At 43.7% G+C, this 21,250-nt stretch overlaps 1 protein-coding gene across 1 annotated transcript in view; it reads left to right on the forward strand.

The window, feature by feature from the left end:
• LOC130216807 (uncharacterized) overlaps positions 1 to 21,250 on the forward strand; it is a 47,235-nt gene that overhangs the window by 9,582 nt on the left and 16,403 nt on the right. The window contains exons 9-26 of the mRNA XM_056448690.1: positions 249 to 509; positions 6,779 to 7,039; positions 7,138 to 7,401; positions 8,245 to 8,502; positions 8,604 to 8,861; positions 8,953 to 9,213; positions 10,268 to 10,528; positions 11,312 to 11,575; positions 11,678 to 11,938; positions 12,238 to 12,498; positions 12,574 to 12,837; positions 12,952 to 13,212; positions 13,291 to 13,551; positions 14,791 to 15,054; positions 15,341 to 15,604; positions 16,832 to 17,092; positions 18,985 to 19,242; positions 19,689 to 19,949. Coding sequence (XP_056304665.1) covers positions 249 to 509; positions 6,779 to 7,039; positions 7,138 to 7,401; positions 8,245 to 8,502; positions 8,604 to 8,861; positions 8,953 to 9,213; positions 10,268 to 10,528; positions 11,312 to 11,575; positions 11,678 to 11,938; positions 12,238 to 12,498; positions 12,574 to 12,837; positions 12,952 to 13,212; positions 13,291 to 13,551; positions 14,791 to 15,054; positions 15,341 to 15,604; positions 16,832 to 17,092; positions 18,985 to 19,242; positions 19,689 to 19,949 — 4,704 coding nt within the window. The remainder of the gene's footprint in view (positions 1 to 248; positions 510 to 6,778; positions 7,040 to 7,137; positions 7,402 to 8,244; positions 8,503 to 8,603; positions 8,862 to 8,952; positions 9,214 to 10,267; positions 10,529 to 11,311; positions 11,576 to 11,677; positions 11,939 to 12,237; positions 12,499 to 12,573; positions 12,838 to 12,951; positions 13,213 to 13,290; positions 13,552 to 14,790; positions 15,055 to 15,340; positions 15,605 to 16,831; positions 17,093 to 18,984; positions 19,243 to 19,688; positions 19,950 to 21,250) is intronic.

The raw sequence follows: 21,250 nt of genomic DNA on the forward strand, positions 1-21,250 counted from the left end.
TTTACTGATTTTTCATTCATTCCTCCATATCATATCTCGAACCAAAAACAGTAAAAACCATTATGCACTCTCTTTTATACTACTCTACATGTACATCCTGCATGAATTTTCTCAATGTATAGACAATTGGTTTCACTAAATACTCCATAGAGATAGTATTCTATAGTTAATCTCTGGAGAACATATTTTGAATGTTATGTCTATATGTATATTATTATATATTATAATTAGATATGATGTCCCCTCAGCTCCTTGTGCCCCACAGAATGTGACGGTAGCACTACAGTGTTCGAACAACACTGCCTTTGTGTCCTGGAATGGAAGTCCTGGGGCTGTGGGTTATAATGTCACGGCTTTGGGCCACGATGGGGATTTCAAGAACAGTATTGTCAATGGCACCAGCTGTCAACTACCCAACATGCACTGCAGTCAGATCTACGACATTGTAATCACACCCTTTTCTAGGACGTGTTCGGGATTCCCATCAGCTACATACACTTTCAGTGCAGGTAGGTACTAGCAGTTTTATTTATTCTTGTGGGTTTTTTCAGTGAGATTGGGGTATATGGACTAGGACTTTTAATTTTCAGTCAGCCAGCCCAAGCGATTCCGGTGAACTGTTGCACCATTACAAAATCGCCACTTTAAGATCTGATTTCTTTAAAACTCAATGATCTTCACTGCCTGATTGAGATATGAAATAAAGTGGGTCTCAGTTCTGAAAAGAAGCACTGCATTAAATTCCATTTTCCCCGGCCATGTCTTTCAATTATGGACATTTATTTTACCCCAGTATTTTCAATGGAGTGTCTGTGCTACTACTGACGGCGCTAGTGTTTACACAGTCTTTCATCTTGTTATACGCTTGAAAAACTAAATGAATGTTTAAGTCTATTTAACTTAGTGTGTTTAATTACATTACAATGTTGATGCTGTATGTCACGGATTGGTCAGGCTCTCACGATCCCCACTCACGAAGATCACCATCACCTGACTTCTAATGAGCACACAGCTGCATCACATTCACGAGCACCAGATAAAAGCACAGCACTCCAGTCGCTCATTGTCCGGGCTCGTCTCGACGAAAGCGGACAACTGAGCGACCACTCAGCGTAGTCATCCTCAGCTAAAACAAACGCTTTACTTACCTGTTCTCTTTGTATTCCTCCTAGTCTTCCTGGTCCACCCGAATCGTCCTGTCTTCCAGTCCTTCCAAGTCTGTGTCATCCTCTGTCAGCTGTATCTGGTGTGTGCTGTACATCCTCGTGTATTCCTGTTACCCAGCCACGGAGGAAAAGACCCCAACATCATTCCTGATCCTCCTGGCTATCCTTCATGTGCTCCTTGTTGTCATTTAATAAACACCCTAACGTTTCCTTACCTCTGTCTCCTGTCCGCTTCATAACAGAAGCCCGGACCAATAACGACGACAACATGAGCACCCCCGATCACTTTCAAGAGCTGGTGGACCAGTTGAAGCGGATTCTACAGCCACCAGCTCCACTTTCCAACGCACCACCAGCACCGAGCACTTCCGCCTCCACAGTTTCTTCTTCGGCCCTTCCTTCCAGTCCCATGGCCCGACCAGCGCCCTACTCAGGCGGAGCGGGGGAGTGCAATGGTTTTCTGTTACAATGTTCCCTCATATTCGAAATGCAACCTTCTCTATATCCCACAGATAAATCAAAGATCGCCTACATCGTATCACTACTCTCTGGGCCTGCACTTAAATGGGCTGAGACGATCTGGAACCAAGCCGGGCCGGTCATGAATTCCATCACTACCTTCACGGAGTATTTCAAAGAGGTGTTTGGACGTTCTGATGGGGAAGTAGCCGCTGGAGAGCAGCTGTATCATCTAAAGCAAGGTACTCTATCTACACAGGAATATGCTCTCCGGTTTCGCACTCTAGCAGCTGCAAGTGGATGGAATGAGAGATCGTTGTTGACCACGTACCGGCTCGGCTTGGAACCCACTCTCCGAATCCAGCTGGCCACATTAGATGATACTATGGGTCTGGAGAGATTCATCCAACATTCTCTCCGATGTTCCGATCGTCTCCGTTCCTATCAACAGGACACCATCACCCCCTCGTCTGCACTCCTCCAATCGCCTGAGTCAACAGCCTCTCCAGAACCAGAACCCATGATAATAGAGTCTGGAAGACTGACATCAGCGGAACGACAGAGGAGGCTGACCCGGGGTCTGTGTCTATACTGCGGTGTCAGTGGACACACCCGTATGGAGTGTCCCCTTCGTCCCATTCGGACTTCAGTGAGTGTATTCAGTACGAATATTGAACAATGTAAACCACTTACTACCACCGTACAAATAACTACTGCCTCTATTTCTCTCCTTGTCACAGCCCTCATCGACTCCGGGTCAGCAGGGAACTTCATCTCCCAATCCCTCTGTCGTCAACTCCACCTACGTACTGAGGCGTCCTCGCATATATACCAGATACAACCGATAACCCAGTGCACTCGATCTTCGACCCGTATCCATCGACAATGCGAAGACATCCTTCTTCAAGTGGGGTTGTTACATCAAGAGAGGATTCAATTTCTGGTTCTGGAGGGTGCAAATATGGACATCATTCTAGGGCGCCCGTGGCTGGTGAAGCACGATCCCATCATCTCTTGGGGCACAGGAGAGATAAAGAAATGGGGATCTGGATGTACACCTACCTGTTTTCCAAATCTCCCTCTTCAAGGTCGGAACCCCCATTTCTTTGTTTACAACATCGGTCGAGAGTCCTCCTGAGAAGCAGTCTATCCACATTCCTAAGGAGTACAGCTCCTTTCATGATGTCTTCTGCCCCAAGAGAGCTTCCCAGCTACCGCCGCATCGGCCATGGGACTGCGCGATCGACCTAGTTCCAGATGCCCAGTTGCCAAGAGGTAGGATCTACCCGCTCTCGCTTCCAGAGAATCAGGCAATGGAAGATTACATAAGGGAGGCTCTGAGTCAGGGGTACATACGTCACTCAAAATCACCAGCCGCCTCAAGCTTCTTCTTTGTGGCCAAGAAGGACGGAGGGCTGCGTCCATGCATCGACTACAGGGTCCTAAATAACGGTACAGTAAAATACCGATATCCCCTTCCTCTGGTACCAGCCGCTTTGGAACAGCTCCGAGAAGCTAAAGTCTTCACTAAATTGGACCTCCGCAGCGCGTATAATCTGATAAGAATACGTGAGGGGGACCAATGGAAGACAGCATTCGTGACCCCTACTGGCCACTATGAATATGAGGTCATGCCTTACGGTCTGGTCAACGCCCCCTCCGTATTCCAAAACTTCATTCATGAAGTCCTCCGGGAGTTTCTTCACCACTTTGTAATAGTGTACATAGATGACATCCTCATTTACTCCCGGAGTGAGGCCGAACATCGCCAACACGTTGCGGAGGTCCTACACACATTGAGAGAACATCACCTCTACCTCAAAGCGGAGAAATGCTCATTCCACCAGAAGTCGATTCATTTCTTGGGATACATCATTGACCAAACCGGTATACGTATGGATGGGAAGAAAATTGAGGCTGTTCTATCCTGGTCAGAACCCACTTCCATTAAGGAGCTCCAGAGGTTTCTTGGGTTTGCTAACTTTTATAGACGGTTTATCAAGGACTACAGCAGGATTACATCACCTCTCACTAATCTCCTCAAGGGTAAACCCAAAGGACTGGAGTGGACCAAAGAAGCAGCCGCAGCCTTCCGCCTTCTTAAGAAGGAGTTCACAAGGGCCCCACTCCTGACTCATCCTGACCCAAATCTTCCTTTCGTGGTGGAAGTGGACGCATCCACCACCGGCGTCGGGGCAGTATTATCCCAACATCATGATACACCGCCCCGACTGCATCCCTGTGCCTATTTCTCTCGGAAGTTGAGCCCGGCGGAGCAGAATTACAGCATAGGAGACAGGGAGCTTCTAGCAATCAAGCTAGCCTTGGAGGAGTGGCGTCACTGGTTGGAGGGAGCCAAACATCCGTTCCAGGTGATCACAGATCACAAAAACCTCCAATATATCAAAGAGGCCAAGAGACTATGTCCACGTCAAGCCAGATGGTCACTTTTCTTCTCACGTTTTGATTTCTCCATTTCCTATCGTCCAGGACCCAAGAATCTAAGAGCGAGAGAGTCTGGGACGAGGCTCATCAACATCTGCAGAGGGCAGTCCGTCGAAGCAAGGTAACCGCCGATAGAAGAAGGTCTGAAGAACCCAGATACACACCCGGACAAAAGGTGTGGCTATCCACCCGGGACATACGCATGCGACTGCCCTCTCGCAAGTTAAGTCCCCGATTTGTTGGTCCCTTCACCATCGTGGAACAGGTTAACCCCGTCACCTACAAACTACAATTACCCTCTCACTACCGTATTCACCCTACATTCCACGTATCACTCCTGAAACCCTATCACGATCCTGTTCTTCCCTCCACAGAGCCTGACCACGAAGAGGAACCCCCTCCTCCACTGCTCCTAGAAGAAGGAGCCGTCTACGCAGTGAAGGAGATCTTGCGTTCCCGACGTCGTGGTGGCCAGTTGGAGTACCTGGTGGACTGGGAAGGGTACGGCCCCGAAGAAAGGACATGGGTTCCCAGAGCTGATATTCTCGATCCTAGTCTCATGGTGGAGTTTCATGAGAGCCACCCTGAGTTCCCAGCGCCTAGAGGCAGAGGGAGACCACCACGGCGTCGGAGGTGTCGGCCCTCAGGAGCGGGCCCTGGGGAGGGGGGTACTGTCACGGATTGGTCAGGCTCTCACGATCCCCACTCACGAAGATCACCATCACCTGACTTCTAATGAGCACACAGCTGCATCACATTCACGAGCACCAGATAAAAGCACAGCACTCCAGTCGCTCATTGTCCGGGCTCGTCTCGACGAAAGCGGACAACTGAGCGACCACTCAGCGTAGTCATCCTCAGCTAAAACAAACGCTTTACTTACCTGTTCTCTTTGTATTCCTCCTAGTCTTCCTGGTCCACCCGAATCGTCCTGTCTTCCAGTCCTTCCAAGTCTGTGTCATCCTCTGTCAGCTGTATCTGGTGTGTGCTGTACATCCTCGTGTATTCCTGTTACCCAGCCACGGAGGAAAAGACCCCAACATCATTCCTGATCCTCCTGGCTATCCTTCATGTGCTCCTTGTTGTCATTTAATAAACACCCTAACGTTTCCTTACCTCTGTCTCCTGTCCGCTTCATAACACTGTAAGGTACCTTATGGTGTACCGAAGGTGTAAGGTACCTTATGAAATTGAAAATAGTCACATAAACCTTTCACCGGATGTTTATCGTTGGCTGAAAAACACTAGCTGTGCCCATTATTAGCTATTCTGTTACACAAGATGAAATTAACTTAAGATGCTACTAGTTGCGATATTTGCACCATGCATTTTTTACTGTTTAACAATAAAGCATCATTCTTTAAATTAATTGACGGGAAAATTGTTGTTATAGCTAAATAGTTGGGTAGCACTTTATTTTGATGATCCCCTTTAAATAAACTAGTAACATATAGGAAGTGACATAAACAACTGGATTTAGACTCACAACATTAGGTATGTTTTCATTCAAATTTGCTAAATTACCTTGGATTGCAGATAAAGCACAATTTCAGTCCCATGTGTCGAAGAGTACAAAACAGTCACTTCCTGGAAAATTGGTGCAAAATATTTCAAGTAGGTATCGCTGCAGTCCGGAGACCTCCAAGTGGGATGGTTTAGATCGTAAGTAGGTTGAGTGACTTTCAACTAAAGGCTGATTTATACTCCTTCATTAAGGGCACACCTATGCTCCTACGCAGCTTGTGCGTCAAAGCATAGCTCTTGCCGTGGCCGTCGCTGGCGCGCACCTCTCAAAAAATGTATCTACACGTCGCAACGACGCATAGTGCAAGCTCTGTGATTGGTCGGCTTGGTAGCACTGACGAGTGTGGGCGGGACCAGGAGCCGTGTGAGTCCGATGGAGCGTGTGTTTACAAGTGTGTATTCCCGTGAAGGATTTCTAGATGGAGACTGTTGTTTTGTGTTTACCTGATGAGTAAAGTTGTTGCAAACCTCAAAATGAGCGAGTTTGAGCCACTTGTACATTAAGGTAGCAAACAAACATTAAGGTAGAAAAACAAAACACCAGCGAAGGAAGTCGACACAGAGGAACATAAACACCTCCCTGCTAAATAGCGTTTCGGAAGCGTTATTGCAGAGCAACAGAAACAGCGCGCAGACGTATAAATGCACGGCAATGTGCGAGGCATGCGCCGTGGGTTACGCCAATCACTCGACGCAGAAGTATAAACCAGGCTTTATGCCACAAGTAGGCTGGGTTTAGGTGGTGTAGGTGGAGTAGACAATACTAATAAAATAAATACTAATAAAACACATCAGGTTACTGTGAGGTTGGGTTGGGGTAGGTGTACACATTCATAAAGCACAATATTGGACTACGTGTCATGTACAAGACATTAAATAAATTGAAACACAAGGAGGTCCCACCCACTTAGAGCTGGCTCTGACCTCCGTTTATACCCTTCTCAAATATCTTGGGAAGGAAGGAAGTTGATGCATGTCATAAACCACTTGTGTTGTGATTGTAACATGGTTGCACATAAAGGCGTTTATTCTGTATTAGTATTGATGTTATAACTAAACATGGATTTAAATCTATAAAAAAATACACTAGACTTTGTGATACATCAGTTTATTTTCGTTACTTAACTGTTTTTACTTAATTTTGGTCCTATAAAATTCATATTATTCCCTCCACACACCTTCAGGTTCTTGTGCTCCCAGCGATGTGCAAGTTTCTCTACAATGCAATGGTAATGTCGGATTTGTCCACTGGACTGCCGCCAAGAATGCTGAAATGTACATTGCCACAGCAACCGGTAGAAATGGCTCTAACTACACTTGCACATCCAATAGCACCAACTGCACCTTCAGCCAACTGCAGTGTGGCGATAACTACACCATTACTGTCGTTACGGTAGACCGTGGTTGCAAGAGTCTACCCAGCACACCAGTCAGTCTACGATCAGGTCAGCAATCAGGACAAGTAGTAGTATAGGATTTCTCTTCTTATCATATTGCGTTACTGACTACCTTTTGGTTTGGCCCGAATTCCTCATTCTTCTAGCTATCTGCCCACCTTCGAATCTGGCCAGTCACACCACCTGCGTTACTAATGACATCAGCATTACGTGGGACCCGAACCCTCAGTTGGGAGTCACTTACTTCCTATTCATCAGTCAGATCAATGGGCTGAACTCCACCATCAGCAAAGTGACAACATCACACAATCTAACAGGGTTGCACTGTGGAATGAGCTTCATCGTACAAGCGGCAGCTCAGGACAACGTCTGCACCAGTCCATATGGAGGTCCAATGCAGATCTACACAGGTAAAAACCATCAAATGTGCAGTTGTCTTCATATCGCAACCCTAAAAATAAGTCCAGCATTCAGGTACGAGTTGCATACTGGGATACTGGTCTGCTGGTGCATGAAAACAGTAACTCTTTAGAGGAAATGATCACAATGTTGATTTTTTTATTAACTATTTTTACAGAATTTCTATCATATTCTACTTTAATTAAAGTAGTTAAACTTTTAAGTCACCATTGTGGTGATTCATATTCCTTTTATTTGGATTCTCAGCTTTTGACTGGTTAAATTATTTCACTCTGAGCCCTTTTTGAAAGTGCATGTTATCACATTTGTCTACATTTTAATTACATAACTTTTTATTATATACACTTTTGGGAATCAGCAACTGAGAGCTGGATTTTAACGTATGATAAATTAGTATTGAAGTACTTGCTCTAGGGACTCACCTTTGCCATGGTATTGAATGTGGTGAGGGTGCTGGTGATTCCCTTTCAATCACAAATCCAACTCTCTAACTATTAGGCCATGGCTGCCCTATATATGACAACAAATCATGTTTTGACTCTGCAAGACCATGCTTGTGACATGGAGGAGTCACATGGACAATGTTTTTGGTTCCTTTTCTGGACACATATGGAGGATGAGGGAGCTCATGGAGTTCATGTGAACTATCTTAATTTGTAAGCTGAAGATGAACAAAAGCCTCAGGGGATTAGAACAGTATGAGGCTGATTCATTAATAATTATAATATTTAAATTTGGGTGAACTAATCCTAATCAACAATAATGAAGGTTTTTCTGAATTCCTAAGGAGAATATGAGTTGTGTTGATCTGAGTTTCATCTATTGCCCCACAGCTCCCTGTTCAGCCAGTAACTTGACTGCTGCTCCTAGCTGTGGCACAAATATGGCCGCCATCAGCTGGCAGCCTGGATTAGGGGCATACTCCTACACTGCCAGTGTAGTTGGAAACAATGGACAAACTGTTTCCTGTACATCCAACACCACATCCTGTTCTGTGAAGGTGGACTGTGGAAATACCTATACAGCTACAGTGGTTTCCACTGTTGGCTTCTGCAACAGCACCTTTAACAACAGCATTCATTTTGACTCAGGTAATTGAGCGGACAAATCCAGTCTACTATTCATATGGGATTTCTTTCATACTTTCAAATTAGTAAACAAATCTTCTCTTCAACGTCTATGTGTGTTACAGCCCAATGCCTGCCAAGTAATGTTGTAGCACAGCTAGACTGTAATAACACACTAGCTGTACATTGGGATCGCAGTGCAAGCAACCCAGACTCCTACACAGCCCTGGCTATTGGTACGGATGGCACTCGAGTTTCCTGTAACACAAGTTTAACTTCCTGCACCATTAAGAACTTAAGATGTGGCCGCACATACAGCATTGCTGTGACAACATCCAAAACAGACTGTGTAGTCGAGGGTTCAGACTACCGCATCCAGACAGGTAACCTGGCTATATTAATTCCAACAATTGTCAACCTTTCCAAAAACTGTACTGCAATAAAAGCTATCATCAATCTTTTATATCCCATCAGCCCCCTGCCAACCGCACAGTCTATCTGTTCACCTGCAGTGCAGCACTAACATTGCTACAGTAACATGGGACAATAATCAAGCGGATCAGTTTGACATGGTGACTGCACTCAACTTTACTGGCGGTATGACGATGTGTAACAGCACAAACAGATCCTGCACATTCACACAGCTAAGATGTGGTGAGTCGTATACACTCAGTGTGGTTGGATTCAATGGAAATTGCACCAGTTTGCCCAGCGAGACCTTCAGCCTCAACACAGGTGAGAAGTAGTTGCACGCAGGTTAGAGATACTTTAATTAATACGTTATATACAGTTAAAGATTATAAGCGCTTCGGTGACATTTAAATTCTTTTTCAAAGATGTAGAACAAAATCATTTTACACATAATAGTATTAACTAATTTCTAATTTCCTTAGTCTTTGCCATGAGGCTGTACATAATATTTTACTGGTTATTTTGCAGGATGCTAGTATTCAGCTTAAAGTGCAATTTAAATGATTAACTAGCTTGATCAGGTTAACTAGGCAATCATTCATTCATTTTCCTTCGGCTTAGTCCCTTTATTCATCAGGGGTCGCCACAGCTGCAACCCAGTGCGGGGAAACATCCATACACACTCATTCACACACATAGAGTATGGCCAATTTAGTTTATTCAATTCACCTATAGCGCATGTGTTTGAACTGTGGGGGAAACCGGAGAACCCGGAGGAAACCCATGCGAACACGGGGGCTCAGGGAGCCGGGAGTTGAACCAGTGACTTTCTTGCTTTGAGGTGACAGTGCTAACCACTGAGCCACCGTGTCACCCGTTAACTAGGCAAGTTAGTGTAATTCGGCAAGTCATTGGACAATAGTTTGTTTGGTAGCTAATTGAAAAAACATAAGTAAATAGATAGAATGACTGGGTCAACAACCTGGAGAAATCTGTGGAGTTTTCTGTGGATTTCTGCAAACACAGATTTATAATTACATTATAATGGTAATAAACACCAGCACTCCAAGTTGCTATGTTGACACTTTACACAGATTAAACAAACCCAAGCAGTGAGATTCTCTTTAAACTGTTGCTCTGCCATGGCAGCAGAGCACCTGAAGAAGAACTGGACAGAAGTTAGTTTGTGTTCATGCCTGTTATAGTGCCCCATGATGCAACAATAAGTATGAAACACGAAATATGCTTCTTTTCGGCCTTTAGAAATACAATCATGAACCAAATCTAAGATTATCATGGATTATGGGTTTTTCGTCAAACGTTCGTCAAATGTTTGTGGATATGTGGCTTTCCTAACACACAATGCTGTTTCCTGCAGCTCCCTGTGTGCCCACTTATGTTGTGGCGACAACAAACTGTGACACATCCATCACCACTGTAACCTGGGATTCTGCTCGTGGTGCCAGCAAATACATTGTTCAGGGCAACAACACATTGGGGAAACACAGCACGTGTTCCAACACAGATACGACCTGCTCTTTCGCAGACCTGGAATGCGGACAGAACTACACCATAACAGTCACCGCCGAAGACAACAACTGCACGAGCTTGACCAGCACACCTATCAATGTTACGACAGGTACTGAGTTTTTTCATGTACACAATATGGACGTGTGTAATTTGAGACAGCGTTAACACTTTGCTGTGACGCCCTGTCAATAAAACCCAAAAAATGACACATCCAGGCCAATAGGTGTCAGTATAAAGTCCAAGACCATAAACACAAGCAAGAACTGAGTGCACATCAACGTATTGTCAGGAGAGCTTGAATCAGAGAAAGATTGTGTGATATGTAAATGATACAAGCATATCTAATAGCTCATAGTAACATGTTTTAGCTACCTCTTTTGCAAATATTGTTGAGCATATTTAAAGTTGGTTAAGGGAAGCACATTTATAAACTGTGATCAGATCTGACTGGAACTTGATTCAGAGTTTATTGCACACCTTCCCGCCAATCTGAATCAAGGATGTCAACAGACGAGTAATTAAGGTACCATTGCTGGAATTCTAGTGGTGTTTTAATAAAACTACCACCTGTTTGTATCCCCTTTACCAGTCCCATGCCCACACTCTAATCTTGTGTGAGTGCATGTAAATGACACAGGCATATCTAAAAGCTCATTGTAACATGTGCTAGCTAGCTCTTTGCCAATATTCTTAAGCATGTTTGAAAATTGATTAAGGGGAGCACATTTATAAACAGTGATCAAATCTGACTGGAACTTGATTTTGATTTTATTGCACACCTTCCAGCCAATCAGAATCAAGAATTTCAACAGAACACAGATTAAGGTACCATTGCTGCAATTATAGCGGTGTTTTAACAAAACTACTACATGTTTGTATCACCCTTTACCAGTTCCATGCCCACAGTCTAATCTACAAGCAACTCTGGACTGTAGCACAGACTCAGCTCTGATCTCTTGGAGGCCCGGTAATGGTATTCTGAATTATAGTGCTTCTGCAGAAGGCTTTGATGTAAATCATAAAGTCAGCTGCAGCACATCTGGCTCCTCCTGCAATGTCACCAACTTGCATTGTGGCAACCGTTACCAAGTTCTTGTGGACGGTGAAGGGCTCACTTGTCCATCCCAATCAGATGAGTGGATCGCCCTTAAAACAGGTAATGAGTTCAAGCCACTAGTCATATGCTACTCAGCAACAACAACCAAAAAAGATAAGATAGTATATTGACACCTGAACTGAATTTCTTTTGCTTCTCCAGCACCCTGTCCACCTGCTCAGGTATCCATCCAATCGTCTTGTACCTCAAACACTGTGTCCGTTTCCTGGCAATCCTCCCAGGGCGCTGTGACATACATGGCTGTTGCTGAGGACAATGGAGGTCGTAGGGTGACTTGTGACACTGCCCAGCTGACCTGCAATATTACTGGCCTGCAGTGTGGACAGACTTATCAAATTTATGTATCTGGTGTGGATGGCAACTGTACTGGTCCCAAGAGTGAAGTTCACATTCTTGAAACAGGTAAGACTTAAAGTTTTTCTGAGTCTGAATGCTACTACAAATCCTCCCAGAATGCTACAACAATTGCGAGCACTCTAGGATTGAGGCTAAATGTTTTGCACAGGGAACACTTACTATAAAGTTTTCAATGTGGTCAGTTGAATGACGTCTATAACAAAAGAAGTGATACACTAAGCTGAGAGTTGCCAAGTTTTATTATATTTTTATGCAACTTTGTCAAGCAACTTTTTCACTTCTCGAGTGGACTTTTAAGAGAGTGGAACACTTGTAGTGACCTTTGAACTCTGTGCTTCCTTCAGCCCCTTGTGTGCCTCAGAATGTGCAGACTATCCTGAAGTGTCAGTCCACTGTTCTCAACATTACCTGGCAACAGCAAGGTCAAGCCAGTTACTACCATGCCACAGTGAGGAGCAGTGATGGTAAAGTGTTGGGGTGTGACTCTAATGTTACTCAATGCCAAGTTCCCCACATCCACTGTGGCTTGACTTACAGCGTGACAGTAGTTGCTTATAGTCAAACCTGCAACAGTTCCCAAAGCTCTGTGCAACATGTCACTTCAGGTACATATAGTGTTTACATATAGTATTGAAATAAATTTTTTGAAAGTCTCTAACATCTTTTTTCTACATCCTCAGCTGCCTGCCCACCACATATGGTCTTCCCATACTTGGACTGTGAATTAAACACCTTATTTGTTTCCTGGGACTCTAGTGTTGATGGTGTCCTCTACATTGCGAAGGCCTTTTACTCTAATAACAACCATGATTACTACATGTGCAACACCACAGACACCAGCTGCAATATCAGTCTGAGATGCGGCATGAATTATAATGTGACAGTAGTACCATTAAGGGATGGCTGCATTGGGGCAAATTCACCAGTTCACCATATTATTGCAGGTTAGTCTTATTGAATGTAGTTTTAATACCTAATATTAGGTATTCCACCACCCAATCTTGATCCTGCTTGTCTTTAACAAGGTTAACTTTAGCAATGTGTGCTTGTGTATAAAGCTCCTTGTGCTCCGCTCATGTTGGATGTCGAGATGGACTGCTTGTCTGATTCGGCTTGGCTGACATGGGAAGAATCAGCTGGGGCGGAGCTCTACATCGCCACGGCAACAGACAGTGATGGACAGATGTACCAGTGTAACTCAACCGAGAACCAGTGCACAGTTGAAGAGCTAGAATGTGGAAGACTCTACAACTTCAGTGTCACTGCTTCTAACATTCAGTGTGATAGTCTCATTATCAACACTTTGGAGTCCGAGACAGGTAAGAGAATGCAGTTTTGAAGGACACCTTCTAGGACAAGATGATTTCAAATGTCCTGTCTCTGTCTTTCTCTTTCAGCCCCTTGTCCACCTCAAAATGTGACCACCTTAGTGGGTTGTGACACTGGTTCAGTGACTGTGTTCTGGGATGAGAGCGTTAGCGCATTGAGCTACACTGCCATGTTAGAGCGTACAGACGGACAGACCATCTGCTGTACTGCAAACTCCACTTCCTGTGAGGTCACTTCCATTCCTTGCGGACAGATGTATGTCCTTACAGTCACTGCTGAGGGACAAAAATGCAACAGCTCTCAGAGCACTGAGGTCATCGTACGGTCAGGTAATATTTACATCTGATTTTACTGTCATTTGTATGTCTATTCAGTAGTAACTAAATTCCCCATTACAGTGGTAAACTGTATTAATCTCCCAAATTTTGGTAAAGGTTTCAAAACTTGAAATCTCATGAATACTTCAAATATCAAATTTGAACAAGATTTAAGGGGTGCCTCAGCCTGATCTCACGAGAACGTAAGTATTTTACGTTTTGTCAGTTTAGTGGCTAATTCGTACGAATTTGTACGAGTTCATTCGTATGAAATTGTACGATTTTAAAAAGGAGGCGTGGCACCTAACCCCACCCCTAAACCCAACCGTCATTGGGGGATGAGCAAATCGTACTAAATCTTACGCATTAGATCGTACGAATTCATACAAATTAGCCACTAAATCAAAAAGTTACGAATTGCCGTGAGATTGTGTTGGGTGCCTATAAATACTAAAGACTGATTTATACTTCTAGGCCAAGTGCACGCGTATGCTCCGGTGCAGCATTTACACGGTCGCATAACCCTGACACACACCTCTCAAAAAATTTAACAACACGTCGCAATGACGCGTAGCACAAGCTCTGTCATTGGTCGGCTTGGTAGCTGTAACCAGTGTGGGCGGGACCGAGACCCATTGGAGCGAGTGTTTACAAGTGTCGAGTCTCTCGAAGTAGCTCTGGATGGAAACTGTTGTTTTGTGTTTACCTTATATTTAATGTTGTTGCATGTCCACCGGTTCCTACCCCTGAATGAGGAAGTTTTAGCTAAACTCGACAACTCGACACAGACTCGACACAGAAGAACAAAAAAACCTACTGCCAGCTAGTGTGTTAGAAGTGTTATTGCAGAGCAACACAAACTGCATGCACGACACAACATAAATGCACGACTACGCACAAGGCAGGCACTGTGGGTCACGCCGATCACTCGACACAGAAGTATAAATCAGTAATGGTACAACGAAGTCATGGCTCTGTACGTACCTCTGCTTTATGGTCATGGTTCAATACTAGCTTGGTGTGCTAGGTAAGTTGTTTCACTGTTGTGTTTTTTTATGCTTAACTCCAGTGACGAGCACATTTGGACTGACCGTATTCATCTTTGTAGTACATGAATGAAACCATAATGGCTGAATTGTGACAGTTCGGGGTGATTACATGTACTGTTACACCCCTAATAGACATACTATCTCGGTTGTACATCTGCCTGGGGAGGCTCTTTTAGCTATTACATTGCCTTTCTGTCCACAGTACCCTGTATTCCTGAGAGTCTGAGTTCCAATACAAGCTGCACTGATAATGTAGCAACCATGTCATGGGTGAGCAATGAAGCTGGTGAGCTCTACACAGTCCAGGCCATCAGCGCTGATGGATTTTACTCTGACAGCTGCTCAGCGTTTGGTCAATCATGCGATCTCACAAAGCTGGTGTGTGGTGTGCCGTACACTGCCACAGTAGTAGCAGAAGACAGCATCTGCAGCAGTGCACCAAGCCAAGCTGCTCCTATCAGGACAGGTATGTGTAATTACATTGCCATGTGCATCATAGAAGCTTGAAGAAACATGATATTATTACTCACAATGAACTCTTATGGTGCGTCCCAATTCGCATACTATCCGTCCTACATAGTAATCGAAATTGGCGGTTAAACACAGATTAACAGATTAAACAGAATTGAACAGATTAACCTGCTGCTGCTGGACATAGTATAAGTATGCGAATTGGGATGTAGCATTAAACTTTTTCTAATCGCTTGAATTTACTAACAGTTGCTGATTTGATTCACTTTCCTCATGTCCAGTACCCTGTGTGCCGGATTTCGTGGCTGCTAATGTGATATGCCAATCGAACAGCCTGTCCGTGTCCTGGCAGAAGAGCAGCGGAGCAGATTTATATACGGCTATGCTTGAGGACAGCAGCGGCCATTTCACTAGCTGTCAGAGCATGAACAACACCTCCTGTACAATTAATGGACTTCCCTGCGGGCAGACCTACCATATCAGTGTGACAGCATCAGACGGACACTGCGATAGTTTGCCTAGTGCTGTCATTGACACACATTCAGGTAGAAAGCAATGAGAACAGATCTACACAGACGCACACCAATTTAAGGGATAGTACAAACATAAATGAACATGTCCTCTTCATTTACTCACACTCAGTGGTTGTAAACATGTTATTAATTTCCTTCTTCTGTTGAACAATGTTTGAATCCAGCAGCCATAGTAGGAACAAAAAAGTACTTTGGAAGTCAATGGCTGCTGCTTTCCAGCATTTTTTCCCAATATATCTTACTTTGTTCAACAGAAGAAAGAAAATTAAACAGGTTTGGAAGCGGAGGATGAGCAAATAATGGGAGAATTAAAATCTTTGGCTGAGCTATTCCTTTTAAATTCTCAAAGAGATGTGATTTGATTGAATTCAATGGTTTAATTCCAAATTCCAGTTGGTTCAAATTCCCTACAATGCGATAGACCAGAACAACAAGAAGGAAAAATGGACAAACTGAAAATTAAATTGAACACAGCCACCAAACACAAATTTTAGAGTAAAATATTTCTAAATCATATTAAAAAGTCTATGAAAATGTAGGTAAATTCACACATTTGGTAAACATGTAGAGTGCCACACATTGTCAATTGGAATATTCAAAAATACCATTAGAAGGTCCAAAATTTACAGTAAATTCTGTTGTTTTAACACAAATTTGGGTAACCATACTGAAAAAAACAGCTTAAACCAGCTAGTTAAGCTGGTTGGCTGGTTTTAGCTGGTTGACCAGCCTGGTTTTAGAGGGGTTTTGGCCTTTTCCAGGCTGGTTTCCAGCCATTTCCAGCCTGGTCTTAGTTGGTCAGGCTGGAAAATGACCAGCTAAAACCAGCTTGACCTGGTTTGAGCTGGACATAGCTGGTTTTGGCTGGGCTCCCAGCCTGGCTAGGCTGGTCAAGCTGGTTTTAGCTGGTCATCTACCAGCCTCACCAGCTAAGACCGGGCTGGAAATGGATAGAAACCAGCCTGGAAGTGGAAAAAAACCCTCTAAAACCAGCCTGGTTGACTAGCTAAAACCAGCCAACCAGCCTAGGCTGGTTTAGGCTGTTTTTTTCAGTAGGGAAAATATGGGCCAACTCAAGGGTTGTGTTTAAAACTAATTACCCAGCCACTGGATTGGTCCATGTTTTACCCAACATGATACAACATGTGACAAACCATGCTGAGAGTGAATATTTAAATATATATATATATTTGGACCCTAACTGTTTTGGATGTATCATGACATTTGTCTGTATTTCAGCTCCTTGTTTGCCTCGTAACATTCTGGCACTAATGGACTGTCAGTCTGGGTCGGCTATACTGTCATGGCAGCCAGGCACTGGAGCACTACAATACACAGCCACAGCAGTAGCAGAGTCTGGTCAGAATATCAGCTGTCAAAGCAACAATACCAACTGTGAGCTGACAGGACTGGCCTGTGGAGAGACCTACAATGTCACCGTATTAGCAAAAGGACAGACCTGCAGCAGTGTTGCAAGCATGAGTGGAAGCCTGAAGACAGGTAAAAACACCCCTTACAATACTGCAGCAAACACATAGAACACCTCCTACATCAGTCCTACAGCAGCATGCTTTAAACACTCAGAACACCCGAACAACAACATAGTTAGCTAGATAGCTCTCTGCAGCTCTCACATTGTCACCCAATGAAGCTAAGCAGGCATGTGCCTGGTTAGTACCTGAATGGGAGACCACATAGGGAAAAACTAGGGGTGTACTCACACTAGTTACAGTTGCCTTGAACCGTGCCAAAGTGCGATTGTCCCTTCTCCCCCGATTGTTTGCACCCACACTGCATTTTGCTTTCCGAGCCGGAGCATGCTTACGTCATTGATGATGCGACTGTTTAGTTTAACAGGAAGAGAACCGCTCTCACTCAGCACAGTGGAGATTGTTTTAGTTATGTTGTTTTAGTCGTTTGAGATGCAGAGACATGCAGTCAATATTTTGCCGAACAGATCCACAACTTTTGACATTCATAAGTTAGCTTGCAGCGAGACATTTGCTAAATCCCTAATGCTAAATGTTTATTAAATCTATATTAAACAGTCCCTTAAAAGTGACGTCGTGTCTTTAGATTCGGGCTCAGATGCGCTTTGCACTCACCAATTTGGCACACATCTTCCAACAGGGCCAGGGCTGGCCAACTGAACCGTGCCTGGGCCTGATTCGGAGCACTGACACTTGTCAAGCGAACCGGGAAACGCTCCCGGACATGGTTCGGATAGCATAGTGTGAGTGCACCCTAAGTTTCTGCCAGAAGAGGTGCTAGAGATGCCAGTAGGGGGTGTTCTACCTGAGGTCTGTGTGGGTCCTAATGCCCCAGTAAAGGGACTCTATACTGTTCAGTAAGCACCATCTTTCATATGAGATGTTAAACTGAGCTCCTGACTCTCTGTAGGTGTAAAAGGATGTCCTTTGAAAAGAGTAGCGGTGTGTCCTAGGCATTCTGGCCAAATTTGCCTGGCCTCCTAACCATCCCCATATCATAATTGGCTTCATCATTCTATCTATTCTTCACCAATAAACTTGTGTGCAGTCTGGCACAAAATTACTGTCATTGCATCATCCAGGTGGATACAGCACACTAGTACCCCCCCCCCCCCCCCCCAACTCTGTAAAGCAAAAATGCTATATAAATGCACGGAAGTATTATTATTATTAGTTACATCCTGCCAACCACCAACAACTTCCTTTAAACCACATTCTAAAACATTGCCAACTACCCACATCATCACCTAAATGACCACTTAGTAATTCCCTAAAAAATATCCAGACATCAATATGAAACTACTCAACAAATACTTAACAATTTTGATTTAAGCAACAACTTAACCATACCCTAGAAATCGCTTAATCACCTAGACCCATTCAGCCAGATGAAAGCAGAATTTACAGTACTTACTTGAACTCATATTGTGATTCTTGAGGTGTACAATTAATCTATGCAATTTAATCGTCAGAAGAAAAATCATCATTCCTTCTCTGATAAGGTCAGATTGATGCCTTGAGCAGAATGTCCTTAACCAATGCTTTAAAACTATTATATTGAGAGAGAATTAGTATAAAACAATCCACCATCTTTTAAATTTTCTGTTTTTAGTTGGAAACACATTGCTATACTGAAGCAAGGTCAGCAGATGTTTTGGTTAACAGGAACTACCCCTGACAGTGTCCAAAAACATACTGTGGCAATGTACTAGCAAAAATCAACACATTATACTAACAATATATAAACTAACAATATCTTATAGCCCCTAGTAACACTTCCTGGACAAGTTAGCAATGCACTGGCAACAACCTACAGTACAAATACACCCACTTTAGTAGTACACCACTATACTGCTGTGTACACCATTGTACTGAATTTCTTTATCTTTCTTATGATCTCAGGTCCTTGTGTACCTCAGCATGCTGAAGTGCAATACGGGCTCTCTATCGGCCAGTTGTCCTGGGACAGAAGCAAAGGCGCCTCTATGTTCACAGCACAGGCTTCCACTGATCAGGGATCAGTGCTCTCCTGTTCCACCAGTGACACCTACTGTGCTCTTTATAACTTGTCTTGCAGTCAGACATATGAAATCACTGTAGCAGCACACAACAACATCTGCCATGGAGCTGCAGTGTCTGCATCAACTTTTCTTGAAACAGGTGCATTATGTTTCCAATTTTCACAGTGATTTAAGTACCTTTGGGCATGTTTAAATCTAGTCACTTCATTTGTTTTTTCTGATTGGATAGCTGTCTGATTTCTGAAAATGGTTCCATTTACATTTGACCATACAAATGCGTCATTGCTAAACGGATATTATTCCGATCATTTTTTGGGAGGAGTAAAATTTACATATGCGGTTTCAACAAATAGATGCATTTAGATGCACCTGTCCACTTTTGTCTGAGAGATGTACCAGACCCCCTTCAGAAGTGGTTTGAGTAAGCAGATTTAAAATAATCTCAAATGCGTTTCGGAGGGAATTAACCCCTGTCTTTTTCACGATCAGATAGCTATTCGATCAAGAATAAATGCATGAAGTAACAAGTGTAAAGAACCACTTTGGTATTGACATCCATGAACTAACTTCTGTCTTCTCCACCAGAACCCTGCCCACCTCATAATGTCCAAACCCATCTGAATTGCTCAAGTGATGTCGGCACGGTGTCTTGGGAAGAGAGTTTGGGGGCAGTGGCATACATGGTATTCCTGGAGGGTCGTAATGGCCAAAGCTTGTCTTGCCACACAACTAGTTCCAACTGTAGCGTGAAGGGGTTGATCTGTGGTACTGTTTACAACACTCAAGTACGGGCTCTTGGAAGAACTTACAATGGCACAGACAGCGAGACCGTGCTTCTCACATCAGGTTAGGCATCTATCAAGCACAAAACATGAGCCATATTCATTCGTTGGCATAAACCAGTGGTTCTCAACATTTATAAACTCAACCCACACAAGCAAAGATGTCTGTTTCTGGGGTCCACTACTATCTTTAATTGAACACAATATTTGGTATTGAATCTCAGACGCAAGGCAGACAGTTAACTGTTTTCAAACTGCCAATGACTTAAATAAACATACAATTCACATAACAGGTCACCAATCTCAGAGAAACACTAATTAATGGCTGAGAAACATTAAAATCAAAATCCAGACAGATGTCGTAAGTAGGCGGACTGACAGTAGAGCAACCAGAAAACAGGCAGAATACAAATGTGACCATGTCATGGTGATGTCAGACACAACCACAATGGTCAACTTCATAAACAAGCACTCACATGCTGCAGTTCATCACTTGCTTTGTCTCAAGTGAATGGGCCATCCTTGTTGTCGCTGTTTAATAACCTATTTAAATATATTTAACTGATCCCAGAGTTCTCAGTGCTAGAGGGAGAGAGTTCCAGAGCCTTGGGGCCACAGAAGGCACGGTCACCTTTAGTCTTAAGACGTGTTCTGGGAATGGCTAAAAGGTCTTTGCCCATAAAACCCTTTTGCAGTCCCAGAGTCGGAGTCCCGCCGATAATTTTAAGCACCCACAACCCACACAATTATAAGGCCTCATCAGAATTCACCTATTGAATCTTGAACAAGCATACACCTTATAGCAAGTTGCTACACATGTATTAAATATTGTTCTGGTTGAATTGGGCTATGAGTGCAGATCAGATAAGAAGAGCAGTCAAAACCAGCAGAGAACTGAAGCACTGAAGTGGTTAGCATGATTGCCTTGCAGCAAAAGTTCACTGGTTTGAGTCCCAGCTGAACCAGGAGGCCTTTCTGTGTGGAGTTTTCATGTTCGACATGTGTCTGTCCCCTTGTTTTCTCCAGCTGCTCCGATTTCCTCCACAATACAAAGACATGGAGTATAAGTAAAATGCATAAACTAAATTGGTTGTAATGTGAGAATGTGAGATTGTATGCGTGTTTCCCAGCTAGGTGTTGTACTCTCAGTGCTGGGTTGTGGCTGGAAGGGCATTTGCCAGTAAAACATATACCAGAGTAATTGGCGGTTCATTCTTCTGTAACAACCTCTGATAAAGCAGGGAATAAGCCAAAGGAATGTAAGGGAGTAAATAGCAGACCTCCAGGTTGAAAACTACTGGAATAAACAATATAAATTTGTAACTTTATGTGTATATAACACAAGCAATGTTCTGATACCCTCTT

The sequence above is a fragment of the Danio aesculapii genome, chromosome 23, assembly GCF_903798145.1.
Source record: "Danio aesculapii chromosome 23, fDanAes4.1, whole genome shotgun sequence".
NCBI lineage: Eukaryota > Metazoa > Chordata > Actinopteri > Cypriniformes > Danionidae > Danio > Danio aesculapii.